At 43.6% G+C, this 16,448-nt stretch overlaps 1 protein-coding gene across 1 annotated transcript in view; it reads left to right on the top strand.

Moving 5' to 3' along the window:
• Positions 1-16,448, top strand: part of LOC126242117 (dentin sialophosphoprotein-like) — a 162,970-nt gene that overhangs the window by 121,280 nt on the left and 25,242 nt on the right. The window contains exon 5 of the mRNA XM_049948063.1: positions 537-637. Coding sequence (XP_049804020.1) covers positions 537-637 — 101 coding nt within the window. The remainder of the gene's footprint in view (positions 1-536; positions 638-16,448) is intronic.

Below are 16,448 nucleotides of genomic sequence, written 5' to 3'. Positions count from 1 at the left end.
AAGCAGATTTTCACTTTGTTTCAAATTTGAAAAGGCATCACCTTTTTCGAAATAGTTTTTGATGTTGCTCATCAACTGTTATACAATATTTTTTTAAAGAAACATACCACCATTTGACTGTTTTATTGTTTATGTAAGTACAGTCCAGGTTTCGACCTTTTATACCATTTTCAAGAATTTGATTTCATGTTTTTAACATATATTGCATGACACTTAACATGTTGTCAAGCTGAGCTGTATGTTAATATATGTTAAAAACATAAAATATATTTTAAAGACATAAAATCAAATACCTGATAATGGCATAAAAGGTTGAAATCTGGGTTGTACTGAAATAAACAACAAAACAGTCAAACGGCGATGTATCCCTTTAAAAAAACCATTTTCTAAATGGCTATGTACCTACATGCTGATCAAGACGAGAACGAAAATGGTCTTGCATATCAGGATGTGTTTTCCGATACGCAATGTTTCTATTCCGCTTACGCTTATTGAATGTCCTACCTGCTTGCGTGTGTATGTGTCTGTGCGTGCAGGTACAGCGGCGACAGCGGCTTCGGTGACAGCCTGGGGGACGGCGAGAAACTGCCGGACGAGGAGCGTTATCAGCGCCAAGCACCCTCATCCACACACCAGGGTAACTGCACCGTTCCATCCAACAGATGCTCACTGCTCATTCCTGCGGCCTTATCTAAATAAAACTGGTGTCAGAGTACAGGATAAGTAGTGCGTTCCTGTTTTCACTCCATGAAGAAGGATGGATTATTAAATATCTTTGCCCGCATCTCGTGGTCGTGCGGTAGCGTTCTCGCTTCCCACGCCCGGGTTCCCGGGTTCGATTCCCGGCGGGGTCAGGGATTTTCTCTGCCTCGTGATGGCTGGGTGTTGTGTGTGATGTCCTTAGGTTAGTTAGGTTTAAGTAGTTCTAAGTTCTAGGGGACTGATGACCATAGATGTTAAGTCCCATAGTGCTCAGAGCCATTAAATATCTTTGATTTTCCATGCCTTCTAAAAACTTAAAATAATTGCTATTTTAAGACTTTTCCAATACAGTATACGTTTCTGGGGCTTTCGGGCGTTGCGTCGGAAGGCGTAGCTACAGCTTTCCATTTTACAGCGGAGTACTTGACCCTCATCTTCAGGTAATGGTGTTGGCTGTTGTTGTCTTCCTCTGATACGTAGCCAGAAAGTCGCAGCTCTGGCCTTCGTCCCTCTTGAAATATATGCTGTATGATAAAAAGTATCCGGACACTTCGCTGAAAATAACTTCCAAGTTCGTGGCGCCCTCCATCGCTAATGCTGGAATTCAATACGCTGTTGGTCCACCCTTAGCCTTGATGACAGCAGGTGCTGGAAGTATCTTGGGGGACGGCAGCCCATTCTTCACGGAATGTTGCACTGAGGTTTAGATGTCGGTCGGTGAGGCCTGGCACGAAGTGGGTTCAAATGGTTCAAAAGGCTCTGAGCACTATGGGACTTAACATCTGAGATCATCAGTCCCCTAGAATTAGAACTACCTAAACCTAACTAACCTAAGGTCATTACACACAACCATGCTCGAGGCAGGATTCGAACCTGCGACCATGGCGGTCGTGCGGTTCCGGACTGAAGCGCCTAGAACCGCACGGTCACAACGGCCGGCCACGACGTCGGCGTTCCAAAACATATCAAAGGTGTTCTATAGGATTCAGGTCAGGACTCTGTGCAGGCCAGTCCATTACAGGGATGTTATGGTCGTGTAACCACTCCGCCACAGGCCGTGCATTATGGACAGGTGCTCGATTGTGTTGAAAGATGCAATCGCCATCCCCGAATTTATCTCCAACAGAGGGAAGCAAGAAGATGCTTAAAACATCAGTGTAGGCCTGTGCTGTGATAGTGCCACGCAAAACAACAAGGGGTGCAAGCACCCTCCATGAAAAACACGGCCACACCATAACACAACCGCCTCCGAATTTTACTGTTGGCACTACACACGTTGGCGGATGACGTTCACCGGGAATTCGCCGTACCCACACCCTGCCATCGAATCGCCACATTGTGTACCGTGCTTAACTCCACACAACGTTTTTCCACTGTTCACTCGCCCAATGTTTGCGCTCCTTACATCAAGCGAGGTGTCGTTTGGCATTTACTGGCGTGTTGTGTGGCTTATGAGCAGCCACTCGATCAAGATATCCAAGTTTTCTCACCTCCCGCCTAACTGTCATAGTACTTGCAGTGGATCCTGGTGCAGTTTGGAATTCCTGTGATGGTGTGGATAGACTATGGGACTTAACATCTCAGGTCATCAGTCCCCTAGAACTTAGAACTACTTAAACCTAACTAACCTAAGGACATCACACGCATTCATGCCCGAGGCAGGATTCGAACCTGCGACCGCAGCGGTCGTGCAGTTCCAGACTGAAGCGCCTAGAACCGCTCGGCCACACTGGCCTGCGGATGTTTAAGAGTGTGGAAATTTCGCGTACAGACGTATGACACAAGTGATACCCAATCACCTCATCGCGTTCGAAGTGCGTGAGTTCTGCGGAGCCCCCCATTCTGCTCTCTCATGATGTCTAATGACCACTGAGGTCGCTGATATGGAGTACCTGGCAGTAGGTGACAGCACAATGCACCTACTATGAAAAACGTATGTTTTTGGGGCGTCCGGATACTTTTGATCATATAGTGTAACTGGAGTCAGAGTAGAAAGGTAATATCGCGTTCCCAGTATTATTGCACTAACTTGTTTTTTCTGCTGGGCTTATCCCGTATATTCACGGAAGCGGGATGTTCATCTGGATTTGCCCATGTTAGTGTCATAGGGTGGCCAGTTGCCTTTGTGCCACCAGTGCCGCCCCCTCCAAGACGGATTTATGTACCTTATTTGTCTGTATCTAGTGTTATTCGATGTGGAAGTGTGAACGCTTCTTTCTAAATGTTTATGAATCATTTTAGTAAGGCGGGATATAGGTAGCAGGCCGAACGTCACCCTCGACGTAAATCCGTCTGCCGAATTCGATTCGAGGCCGGCGCATCTCCCTGAATCCCGGTAGTGGTGAGCTAACCCCAATGCCTATGCAGTTGCGTCCCCTAATTATACTAAACGAAGGAGCATAATGCATTAAGTACCTCTCAGGTGCAAAATTTTAGTGACATCATTTGATGTGCTATAGTGGAAGCAGGAGATTAGAGATGGTAAACCTTTCCTAGTAGATGCACACTATCACTAAAATTATCACTAAGATCTTACCATAAATTGAAAAAAAAACATCCATTAGTGAAGGTAAACCAGCACTTTACTCGGCTAGGGGAACTGTGCAGTAGCGTATTATCCACCAGTGAAGGTGTACCATCGCTGCTCCCGGGTTATTAACGGTGCGTTCAACAATACTACCACAAATCAGCATGAGTGTAATTGTCGTCAGTTCGTTATTGTTAAGTTATACAGCAGTGGTGTTGACAGATGTGAAAATTACCGCACTAACAGTTTAATAAGTCATGGCTGTAAAATACTAACGCGAATTCTTTATAGACGAATGGAAAAACTGGTAGAAGCCGACCTCGGGGAAGTTCAGTTTGGATTCCGTAGAAATGTTGGAACACGGAAGGCTATACTGACCCAACGACTTATCTTAGAAATTGGATTAGGGAAAGGCAAACCTACATTTCTAGCATTTGTAGACTTAAGAGAAAGCTTTGACGATGTTGACTGGAATAATCGCTTTCAAATTCTGAAGGTTGCAGGGGTAAAATACAGGGAGCGAAAGGCTATTTACAATTTGTACAGAAACCAGATGGCAGTTATAAGAGTCGAGGGACACGAAAGGGAAGCAGCGGTTGGGAAGGGAGTGAGACAGGCTTGTAGCCTATCCCGTATGTTATTCAATCTGTATATTGAGCAAGCAGTAAAGGAAACAAAAGAAAAATTCGGAGTAGGTATTAAAATCCATGGAGAAGAAATACAAACTTTGAGGTTCGCCGATGACATTGTAATTCTGTCAGAGACAGCAAAGGACTTGGAAGAGCAGTTAAATGGAATAGACAGTGTCTTGAAAGGAGGATATAAGATGAACATCAACAAATTCAAAACCAGGATAATTGAGTGTAGCCGAATTAAATCTCGTGATGCCGAGGGTATTAGATTAGGAAATGAGACACTTAAAGTAGTAAAGGTGTTTTGCTATTTGGGGAGCAAAATAACTGATGATGGTCGAAGTAGAGAGGATATAAAATGTAGACTGGCATTGCCAAGGAAAGCGTTTCTGAAGAAGAGAAATTTGTTAACATCGAGTATAGATTTAAGTGTCAGAAAGTCGTTTCTGAAAGTATTTGTATGGAGTACAGCCATGTATGGAAGTGAAACGTGGATGGTAGATAGTTAGGCAAGAAGAGAATAGAAGCTTTCGAAGTGAGGTGCTACAGAAGAATGCTGAAGATTAGTTGGGTACATCACATAACTAATGAGGACGGATTGAATAGAATTGGGGAGAAGAGAAGTTTGTGGCACAACTTGACTAGAAGAAGGGATCGGTTGGTAGGACATGTTCTGAGGCATCAAGGGATCACAAATTTAGCATTGGAGGGCAACGTGGAGGGTAAAAATCGTAGAGGGAGACCAAGAGATTAATACACTAAGCAGATTCAGAAGGATGTAGGTTGCAATAGGTACTGGGAGATGAAGCAGCTTGCACTGGATAGAGTAGCTTGGAGAGCTGCATCAAACCAGTCTCAGGACTGAAGACCACAACAACAACAACAGCAGTGCAGCTATGGTTGGCAGTAGTGCAGTTACGGTTCACATCAGTGTAGCTATGGCTGAATCAGTGAAGTTCTACGAACATCTTATAGTGGAACGGGGAAATCTCATTTAAAATTATATCTTCATGGACAGAGAAAAGTACGAGTCACTTATCAGCACTTTCGAAGCATGAAGTTGTGTTATGACAGCCATGGTTCACAGCCCTTACTTCTTGGCAGTGAAAGTATACATTCACTAGTGACAGTGCACTATCCCTAGTCAATTTGTATTGTCTGAAAGAACTGGAATCAGCAATGCACTATCACTAAATAGGCCAGTGAAGGCACACTGTCACCAGTGGCGGTATACTTTCCCTGAAACTTCCACTATAACAGGTGCAGCAACCGAAAGCACATCTTTCAAAACGGCTTGTTGAATGCATTTAATAACAAGTATGGCGAACTCGATAAGATTAGGTGCTTTTGCCTTGGGACGACAAACGTCAATCTGTAACGAGAACTTCAGGACGTGCAATATGGGTGTGATACTTTTGAATACGCCTGCTCAAAATGAAATATGAGCTTTAACACTAAAATAACAGCAAATTAATTGTCAGTTATTAATCATCATCATTATCTCTAGTTTTGGTTTAGGGGTCCTTGGCTGTTCCAATTTCAAACAGAATGCAGCTGATCTCCCCATCTCTTCTTGAGGTGTATATTTGTATATTAATTTAGTTATTCGTACTTCTGACATCAGTTGAATGTGTTCGTGCCATTTCTCACTGCACTCCTCTGTTTTCCGAAGTATGCTTTTGACACTCAGTTCATTCATTATTTCACTATTTCTTATCTGATCCACGAGTTGGTAAGCAGCTATAGATCTTAGGGCTCTCATCTCTGCTGCCTCAGTCCTCCTTCTTCGACTGGCAGTTAGAATCAAAGTTGGTGACCCTTACATTAGAACTAGTACTGCGATTGGTACCTACCAACTGTTGAATTTTTTGCAATTTGCATTCTTCATCACTGTAGTATATGACATCTCACATCCCAGTTAGTTAAAAGTATTCACTTGCTCTAGTGGTTTAGCAGCAATTATTATTTTCGCTCTTAAATGTTCCTTACCATGGAAAGCCATTATCTTACTTTTAACTTTAGATATCGTTATATTATAATCATCTGCTACCATCTGCAAGGACCAAATTTGCCTCTTTCATTTATTAATCGGGATTTTAATCCTTAAAATAAATGACACACTAATAAACACGCGCAAATCCTGGGAGACTCATTTTTTGATTATAGAGTGGTACACACACAACAGAGTGCGGTTTCTGTGACCTACACAGAACCATCTTCGGATAAAGAACATGATTCTTCCTGTTGGACGTCCCGAAAGGCTACTCCGCAAGCCACCTAATGTGTGGCGGAGGGTACTTTCGGTTCCACTATCTGATCCCTCCAAGTCTATGCCACTCGCGAAAAGTGCGCGGGAAGAATGATTGTCGGTAAGCCTCTGTATTGGCTCTAATTTCTGCTCGTGGTCAATACGCGAGATGTATCTGGGGGGAAGTAATATGTTGTCCCACTCCTCCTGAAAAGTACCGTCCCGGTGTCGGATCTGTAGCCCCGACGAATAGTTCAGACATGCAGGGTGTACTAGCGCGGTTTTATATGCCACTTTCGGTATTAGCAATTCACGAGCTAAGTTTGACACATTTTTGTCAGAAGTTGTCGGTCGTATACGACGCCTTAAGGCCCTTACGTTTAACACAGAACTAGTCCTCCAACCATTTTTAGTAAATAAACGTAATAAGTTACAAATAAACAAGAAAATGAATGGGTGAATCCCACAGGATCAATGATGTTGACGAAATCAGAGGGATATTTTAACCCAAATAATTATTTATTACTAAAGACCACACGTATGAGAAAAGTGGCCTCACATGTATTGCGGATTCAAAACACAAAAAAAAAATAACTATTTTGTAGTGCGAGTAGTGCTTCAAATACAAAAATATGTGCAAGCAAAGTTCATTTAACTGCACAGTAATTCACGAAAAGTCAACATCTGACATTCAAAGTCGGAAACGAGCAGTTTTCCGCTATCAACTATGACGAAAACTAAAGTTCGTTATTCTGAATTACCACTGGGCACAGTCAAATAACTTAAGTCCAGTGAAAAGTTACTTCGTAATTGAGAAAAATATTCCAAGTCCACGGAAAGTGAAAGTCATTAACTTTGAAAACTACATGCCTCCTGTTATTAAGAAGACATACATCGCCGTTTATTTGCCTTATGTATTGTCTCCGGAAATTAAATACGATGTATGCAAGATGTTCCTACATGTGGAGCACGACACAGCTAACATAACTACTAACACAATTAACAAACCTGGGAGAGGTCGAAATAAGACTCAGTGGCTTGTGCACCAACTACTCCTACTATGAAAACATACGAGCTTTGGGTACTCGTTATCAGCCTTACATCTCTTTTATCTTTAAAAATAGTGCTTGGTTACTGCAAACAACGGTAACTCGTCCCAACGAAGCATAAATTCTGGAAATATAGCTTGCTATATTTATTATTGAAGGATGACCTAACGGTAGAGAAATTGTAGGACATTAGGGATTTCAAAATGTCAGTCAGATTGAGAAAACAAAACTTTTATTTAACTAATCATGTGAAGACCTACGATGTTTAATACAGATCAGTGTTCTGAAAGCTGTTTCAAACTAAAATAAAATGCCTGTAAATAGTACAGGGCTGACGAGTCAAGACGCATAATTAAATGAGTTAGCTACAAGCTGCTCAGAAGTTGGAATACGCTACTGCCTAAGTGAAACTCACGTTCTTCAACTACAGTAAGAGGTCCCAAATCAGACCCGGGTGCGAATCATCTTCAGTTCAAGTTCTGTCCTGAACTCCCGCAATTCCCAAGTTCCACTTGGGGGCGGGGGGGAGATTGAATGCTTTTGCCAACCTGACAAACGAATGTGTTCTCTTTTCTACGCAGAAACAGAAAAAAGCAGCAGAAACTTCCTATTCAAACCTTGCAAAAGGCATCACTACGATTCATGAGGCTGGTACTGGTTTCGAAAAAATGGTTCAAATGGCTCTGAGCACTATGGGACTTAACATCTGTGGTCATCAGTCCCCTAGAACTTAGAACTACTTAAACCTAACTAACCTAAGGACATCATACACATCCATGCTCGATGCAGGATTCGAACCTGCGACCGTAGCAGTCGCGCGGTTCCGGACTGCGCGCCTAGAACCGATAGACCACCGCGGCCGGCTACTGGTTTCGAACTGTCTCCATTGGCCAACACTGTCTGCACCACGTCTGATGGCAGGGACGTTATTTTGGATTGGGCAGTCCATAATTTGGAGGAAGCAACGACTTTGCTCACGCCAGTATGTTTCCTCTTTGATGTGGGGACAGATAGGCAAATTTATTCCTCAAGGTCCCTCACGAGAAAGCTATGGTGACTGGCGGCATCCGTGCCTGTGGCAAGCGGACTAGTGCCACTATCGGTCCACAATAGGCATATATGGAAACAGGACTAGTTCCCACGAAAACTGGCTGCAACCCAGGAAGCACTCATTCCCCTGATATTGAGGCGTCGTGAAAAGCCTCCTGCCATCCCTATGGAACTGAAAGCCCTCCCACACTCCCTTCTGGAGAGAAATCGAATTCTTTCCATCCGTCTAGAGGGGTAGCGCAGAGGTTAGCACACTGGACTCTCATTCGGAAGGATGACTGTTCAAATCTACGTCCGACCATCCTGACTGAGGTTTTTTGTGACTTCCCTAAATCGCTTAAGGCAAATTCCGGTATGGTTCCTCCGAAACGCCACGACCGCCTTCCGTCTCCATCCTTCCCTAATCCGAGCCAGTACTCCGTTTCTAGTCACTCTTTCCTTTACATACACATCCTGAGTCTACAAATTGTCGATACGATCTGCGAATATTCCATCCATTTGGAGGATCAGTTTAATACCTCAACCTGAAACGCCCTTGCACTGTAATCACGGAATTACACAACACGATTTATGTTGCGGAGTAGCCATTTTGTAACATGTGGCGGTAATCAATCAAACAGAAGTCAACCAACGTCTACCGACAGTGAATATGAGTTAGATAATGTATTCCTTCTTCCAATAACAGAGCCTGTTGCTGCGATCGATAGTTTTGACAACATAATTCTTTGTAAAATGTATATTCTTTATGAGATATCCTGTATTTTCACATTTCCAGAATGACTTTCAACATACTCAGGTAATTCTTTATACACATGCTTGATTTAAGAACCAGCGTGTTTTGGTCTTTACTGACTTCATAAACTTTCATACGATCAGATTGCTCCAGGGATTCATTTGTTATGGTTTCTATAATCCGTCATGGTTAAAACAACAGTAACTTTTATAATAACCATTCTAGAAAATCGCTGGAGTGGCAGTGAGTTCATCGCTGCGATTTTTTTGATGTACTTGCTTCTTTTGTATCATGTTTGTAGGGTCTGTAACTTAATTTCGTTAAAATACACAATATTCATTTTTCGTATCGTCCATCTTAGCTGCCACTGTTTCATCTCAAAGTCCTCTCAGCCACGCTACAGCCTCGTGAGAACCCGAGTTGGTCGTTCAGGCATCTGAATTTTATGCTGACCTTGCGTGTCTTGCTTCGTTAGCCCACCAACAAACATTCAGCGCCGCCACTCTAGCAGTGAGTCGTCCTTTCATAACGTTACACGTGTTCCAGAATGACGCCAAAAAAATTAGGTAACAAATCGATGCACGTTCAGACCGTCAAACAGAATACTGTAAAACGGCCTCGCGATTCGTAATGTTATCAATAATCTCCGCAGCTGTTTTGACCCACGTGCTCCATGTTTTAGTCACGGTGAGAGTAGACACGTGGCTTGGCATCATCTCCAGTGCTTGTTCGTCCTTTACGTAACCTCTTACTCCGTTCACACACTAACGGTTTTCCTTGGGCTTTTACGATCTCCTTTGCCAACATCTACAGAATCGGAGTTCGTAATTTCTGAACTAACACAAAGAATTTATTCCATGCTTTCCATTACGCTGTATTTCGATATGCTATACCACCTAACGTTGTCTTAGTTACGTCATTAGTTACTCGACGTGTTGCTGGAACATGAGCAGTATTTGTTACTGCTACTAAATCAAGAAATATTAAATCCCTTAAATATCCTGCTATAATCATCATATCAATTCTGGGAACTTCTGGATTGATTTACATACATTAAAATTGTCTGAAACTGCATGATTTTTTCCATTGCGATAGAGACTTTCGGGTCAGCAGCCTATAACGTATGAATATAATTTAATCTCAGCCACTGACGTACTAGTTGCTTAGTACATCATAACTAGTTTCGTAACAATCGGTCACAGGTAAAATATAAAACTGATAAAATAGTAATATGATAAGCTATTACAGTTTAGATAATAACAAAAAAGTCGAAAAATCAACACAAAACTGATTAGTCATTGAAGTCATCTTGATTAACTATACGCTGTATAACAAAGAAATTGGCAAAATGATACGAGAAAGTTTTAATGTGTACTGGGCTCTCCAAGCGCACTACGACATTTTTCATTTTATAATTTGGATATTTCTTTAGCTAACATGTTATTTTGGGAAAGTTATGCGTTTTTGGCAACAGAAAAATCAAGGCTCAAAACTATAACAACGGATTTAGGACAAATTACGTTCAAGATTCGAATATTCTGGAAAAAGAAAACAGAAAATTCTGAAAGTGTATAGCTTTTGAAATATCTGGTTTCGGAAAAAATAATATGTTTATTTCAAACACAAAAAACTGTGGCTTTCAAATAAGATATGTCAATGTTGAAACGGACGGTTACTAGCGGGATCAAATTTTAAAGTGCCTGAGTTTGCATGACACTAAAATTGAAATATTTTAATGAATAAAATGTTAGTATATAAACTAATTGTATCGTTATAATCAGTAGTTTGTAAACTATAGTGTGAATAATAAATTTTTATGATACACTATGTGATCAAACGCATCCGGACAATTGCAAAAACATACGTTTTTCATACTAGTCGCCTCAGTAGTCATTAGGCACCGTGAGAGAGCAGAATGGGGAGCTCCGCGGAACTCACGGACTTCGAACGTGGTCAGGTTATTGTGTGTCATTTGTGTCATATGTCTGTACGGAAGATTTGCACACTCTTAAACATCCCTAGGTCCACTGTTTCCGTGCGATAGCGAAGTGGAAACGTGAAGGGACACGTACACCACAAAAGCGTACAATTCGACCTCGTCTGTTGGCAGACAGAGACCGCCGACAGTTGAAGAGAATCATAACGTGTAATAGGTAGACATCTATCCAGACCATCACATCAGGAACCACTACAAGTACTATGACAGTTAGGCGGGAGGTGAGTAAACTTAAATTTCATGGTCGAGCGGCTGCTCATAAGCCACACATCACACCGGTAAATGCCAAACGACGCCTCGCTTGATATAAGGGACGTAAACATTGAACAATTGAATAGTGGAAAAACGTTGTGTGGAGTGACGAATCATGGTACACAATGTGGAGACCCGATGGCAGGATGTGTGTATGGCGAATGCCCAGTGAACGTCATCTGCCAGCGTGTGTAGTACCAACAGTAAAATTCGGAGGCGATGGTGTTATGGTGTGGTAGTGTTTTTCATCGAGGGGCCTTGCACAGGCCGACATTGATGTTTAAGCATCTTCTTGCTCCCACTGTTGAAGAGCAATTCGGGGATGGCGATTGCATCTTTCAACACGATCGAGCACCTGTTCATAATGCATGGCCTGTGTCGGAGTGGTTACATGACAATAACTTCCCCGTAATGGACTGGCCTTCATAGTGTCCTAACCTGTATCCTATACTACACCTTTCTGATGTTTTCGAAGGCCTCGCCGACCGATATCGATACCTCTCCTCACTGCAGCACTCCGAAAAGAATGGGTTGCCATTCCCCAAGAAACCTTCCAGCACCTGATTGAACGTATGCCTGCGGAAGTTAAAGCTGTCATCAAGGCTTAGGGTTGGCCAACACCATATTGAATTCAAGCATTACCGATGGAGGGCGCCACGAACTTTTAAGTCATTTTCAGCCAGGTGTCCGGATACTTTTGATCACATAGGTTACATCGGATGAAAAAGAATTTAGCAATTTTGGATACTCACTGAATACAGTATCTGATCAAAAGTATCCAGATAATCTATATCATGCGGAATTGACCAATAGATGTCACTAGACGTGTATCTGCCGGTACAGAAGGAGGTGGGGAGTGTTGTGTTGCCAACAGAGATACGGTAACAGCAGAATGGATTGGTCAGGATAGGTCAGTGTCTTCGAACGTGGATCAGTCACTGGATGTCACCTGAGTAACGAATCCATTAGGGACATTTCAACCTTCTAAAGGCACCCAAATCGACTGTTGGTGATGTGACTGCGAAGCGGAAACGCAAAGGAATAATCACATCTAAACCAAGACCGGGCAGACCTCACCTACTGGCAGACAGGGACTGTCTAGTACCGCCGAGGTTGGTTGTAAAAAAATCGTTTGAAATCAGCAGATGCAATCACTCGTGACTTCCAGAGTACTATGAGCTGTCCGGCTAGTACAATGACTGTGAGTAGCGAGATATAAAGGATGGAGTACAGTGGTCACGCAGCTCCTTACAACCCACACATTTCTGTCGTCAGTCCTAAGCGATGCTTGATGTGGTGTAAAGGGCTACGCCAGTGGACAGTGTGTGACTGGAAACGAGTGACTTGTAGAGCGAGTCACGCTATACTATACGGCAATATCACGGAAGTGTTCAGATTTGGCTAAAGCCCGGAGAACGGTGGCTGCCAACAGTGGAGTGTGGAGGGGTGTGTTCCCCTCATTGCGCTTAAGGAAATGATAAATGCGGGAGGGTATGAACACGTTTTACAGTATTGTGTACTCCGTACATTAGCGGAACAGTTCGGAGACGATAGTGTTTTTGACTGGGTGGAAATGCAACCAGTCAAAAAGCAGCACCAATAGTTTGTGAACAATAGCATTCCTGAAATCGACTAGACAACCCAAAGTCCAGACTTGAGGCCAGTGGAACACATCTCAGATGAGTTAGAGCGTACACTTCGCTCCAGACTCCAGTGTCCAATATCGCTACTTTCTCTGGTTTCGGCTCTTCAGGAAGAATGGGCTGTCATTCCTCAACAAATATTAAGAAAACAATAAACTGGTAGCCAAGATCGCAGGCATTCTTTTTATTCCGTGATTACCGGTTGCGGCAAAACTAAAGCCGCCATCATAGTATATAGGGAGGATAGAAAACACTATGAAAGTGGACTTAGATTCCAAATATCTAACATGTATACATGTTTTTAATATAAGACCAGACGGATATGCATTTGTGTAACCCTGCAGTGTTCTTAAATTTATATATGACTTTTGATAGGTTTTATATATGACCCGACAGATGTGCACTCGGCAGTCTGAGAAAAATTGCATTTCTTTTCGGTATGTTTTATATGTAACCAGGCAGATTTGCATTTGCTATGACCGGAAAAATCTGCGCTCATAAGCAAAGTCTGTTTTATTGGTATTTTTATATATGACCAGATGGGTATGCACTGTGTAACCCTGTAATGTTCTTAAAATTTGTATATACTCTCCGTAGATTTTATATATCACCAGACTGATGTGCTGTGTGTAACCCCGCAGATTCCATAAAATATCTGTATATGATCGTATCTTATTACGTATAGGACCTGACAGATATACATTTTTGTAATTCCGCAGTTCTCATGAAATCTGAATTTGCTTTTCGGTATGTTGTACACTCCTGGAAATTGAAATAAGAACACCGTGAATTCATTGTCCCAGGAAGGGGAAACTTTATTGACACATTCCTGGGGTCAGATACATCACATGATCACACTGACAGAACCACAGGCACATAGACACAGGCAACAGAGCATGCACAATGTCGGCACTAGTACAGTGTATATCCACCTTTCGCAGCAATGCAGGCTGCTATTCTCCCATGGAGACGATCGTAGAGATGCTGGATGTAGTCCTGTGGAACGGCTTGCCATGCCATTTCCACCTGGCGCCTCAGTTGGACCAGCGTTCGTGCTGGACGTGCAGACCGCCTGAGACGACGCTTCATCCAGTCCCAAACATGCTCAATGGGGGACAGATCCGGAGATCTTGCTGGCCAGGGTAGTTGACTTACACCTTCTAGAGCACGTTGGGTGGCACGGGATACATGCGGACGTGCATTGTCCTGTTGGAACAGCACGTTACCTTGCCGGTCTAGGAATGGTAGAACGATGGGTTAGATGACGGTTTGGATGTACCGTGCACTATTCAGTGTCCCCTCGACGATCACCAGTGGTGTACGGCCAGTGTAGGAGATCGCTCCCCACACCATGATGCCGGGTGTTGGCCCTGTGTGCCTCGGTCGTATGCAGTCCTGATTGTGGCGCTCACCTGCACGGCGCCAAACACGCATACGACCATCATTGGCACCAAGGCAGAAGCGACTCTCATCGCTGAAGACGACACGTCTCCATTCGTCCCTCCATTCACGCCTGTCGCGACACCACTGGAGGCGGGCTGCACGATGTTGGGGCGTGAGCGGAAGACGGCCTAACGGTGTGCGGGACCGTAGCCCAGCTTCATGGAGACGGCTGCTAATGGTCCTCGCCGATACCCCAGGAGCAACAGTGTCCCTAATTTGCTGGGAAGTGGCGGTGCGGTCCCCTACGGCACTGCGTAGGATCCTACGGTCTTGGCGTGCATCCGTGCGTCGCTGCGGTCTGGTCCCAGGTCGACGGGCACGTGCACCTTCCGCCGACCACTGGCGACAACATCGATGTACTGTGGAGACCTCACGCCCCACGTGTTGAGCAATTCTGCGGTACGTCCACCCGGCCTCCCGCATGCCCACTATACGCCCTCGCTCAAAGTCCGTAAACTGCACATACGGTTCACGTCCACGCTGTCGCGGCATGCTACCAGTGTTAAAGACTGCGATGGAGCTCCGTATGCCACGGCAAACTGGCTGATACTAACGGCGGCGGTGCACAAATGCTGCGCAGCTAGCGCCATTCGACGGCCAACACCGCGGTTCCTGGTGTGTCCGCTGTGCCGTGCGTGTGATCATTGCTTGTACAGCCCTCTCGCAGTGTCCGGAGCAAGTATGGTGGGTCTGACACACCGGTGTCAATGTGTTCTTTTTTCCATTTCCAGGAGTGTATTTGTGACCAGGCAGATGTGCAGTCGTGTAGGTCTGCAGCTTTCATAAGTTTTGTATATGTTTACGTGATACAGTAATCTCTAGAATTATGTACAAGCCCTAATGACGTAGTGTTACCACACTTGCAGAGCCTGTTATGACGCGAGCTGTAGCATTCATTGGCGCCTCTTCTGCTAGCGCTATCTCGCGACGCGGCCTGTAGTGTAAGAACATAGCCGTAGTTGCGGTAGTACCTAGCTTGCGCTTGTATGTGATGGAGACACTTAACATTTATAATGTCATCTCTCTTGGACGCCTATGTGTTACTTACGACAATTTTGTAAGGTCTGCGTGTTATAGGCAACTATTAATATCACCATTGTTTGCCTTGATGTTGTAACCTGTATGTGTCCTAAGGTATGTAAATAAATTTATATGCATACATGTTATATAAGTGGAAAACAATCCCACTTTTATAGTGTTTTCTGTCCTCCCTAGATCCGATGATGGCGGCTTTAGTTTCGCTGAAACCGGTAGTCATGGAATAAAAAGAATTCCTGCGATCTTGGCTACCAGTTTATTGTTTTACATCTATATCGCTCCCACATGAGCACAATGTGCTCCCTACAAAACATTCAGAAATCTTCTTTAAAGTATCCGCAACAGAGTTCAGCTCATCATAAAGGCGAAGGATAGATACATACCATATTAATGTCCACTTATAAATGTTGAGATACTTGTGGTCAAATAGAGTATACATTAGGTGTAGGATATAAAAAGAAAGAAATATTGAGAAGTATCACTATAGCTAGTTGAGCCATTCCGCCTTGTTGACGCCTCAAACAGTTGCAGAGACCTCTCCGTTCAAAATGGTTCAAATGGCTCTGAGCACTATGGGACTCAACTGCTGTGGTCATAAGTCCCCTAGAACTTAGAACTACTTAAACCTAACTAACCTAAGGACAGCACACAACACCCAGCCATCACGAGGCAGAGAAAATCCCTGACCCCGCCGGGAATCGAACCCGGGAACCCGGGCGTGGGAGACCTCTCCGTGGTTCGTAACTTTTTTGCAGGGAATTCTCATATGAACCGTGGTCTCGTATGTGTTGCGTTATTGCCAAGTATGATTTTAGAGCTCCTATCCATTCTTCATATTGCATCTCGTAGCGTCACCTGCACATCTATAGTTCCGTCATTTTCTTATTTTCAGGACTCTTTATTCTACATATGTCTTCTTCGGTCTTTCTAGAACTCTTCTACCTGCTGACTTATAAATTACCTTCAGTATCCAAGCGTTGTTACTCTGTTTCCCAACATTATCGCACATCTTTTCTCCTGGGTACTTTCAGGTTCTTTTCGAAAATTTCGTTTGTGCAAAGTGAATTTTTTTTCTAAACATGTTTTTGGAGGCATTCACTGTCCACAGTTCGGTATACTGTGATGTTCAACGCTG

Source organism: Schistocerca nitens, chromosome 1 (genome assembly GCF_023898315.1).
Source record: "Schistocerca nitens isolate TAMUIC-IGC-003100 chromosome 1, iqSchNite1.1, whole genome shotgun sequence".
NCBI classification, from domain to species: Eukaryota; Metazoa; Arthropoda; class Insecta; order Orthoptera; family Acrididae; genus Schistocerca; species Schistocerca nitens.
The sequence above is the reverse complement of the archived record's forward strand: the minus strand, read 5'-3'. Positions and strand labels throughout refer to the sequence as shown.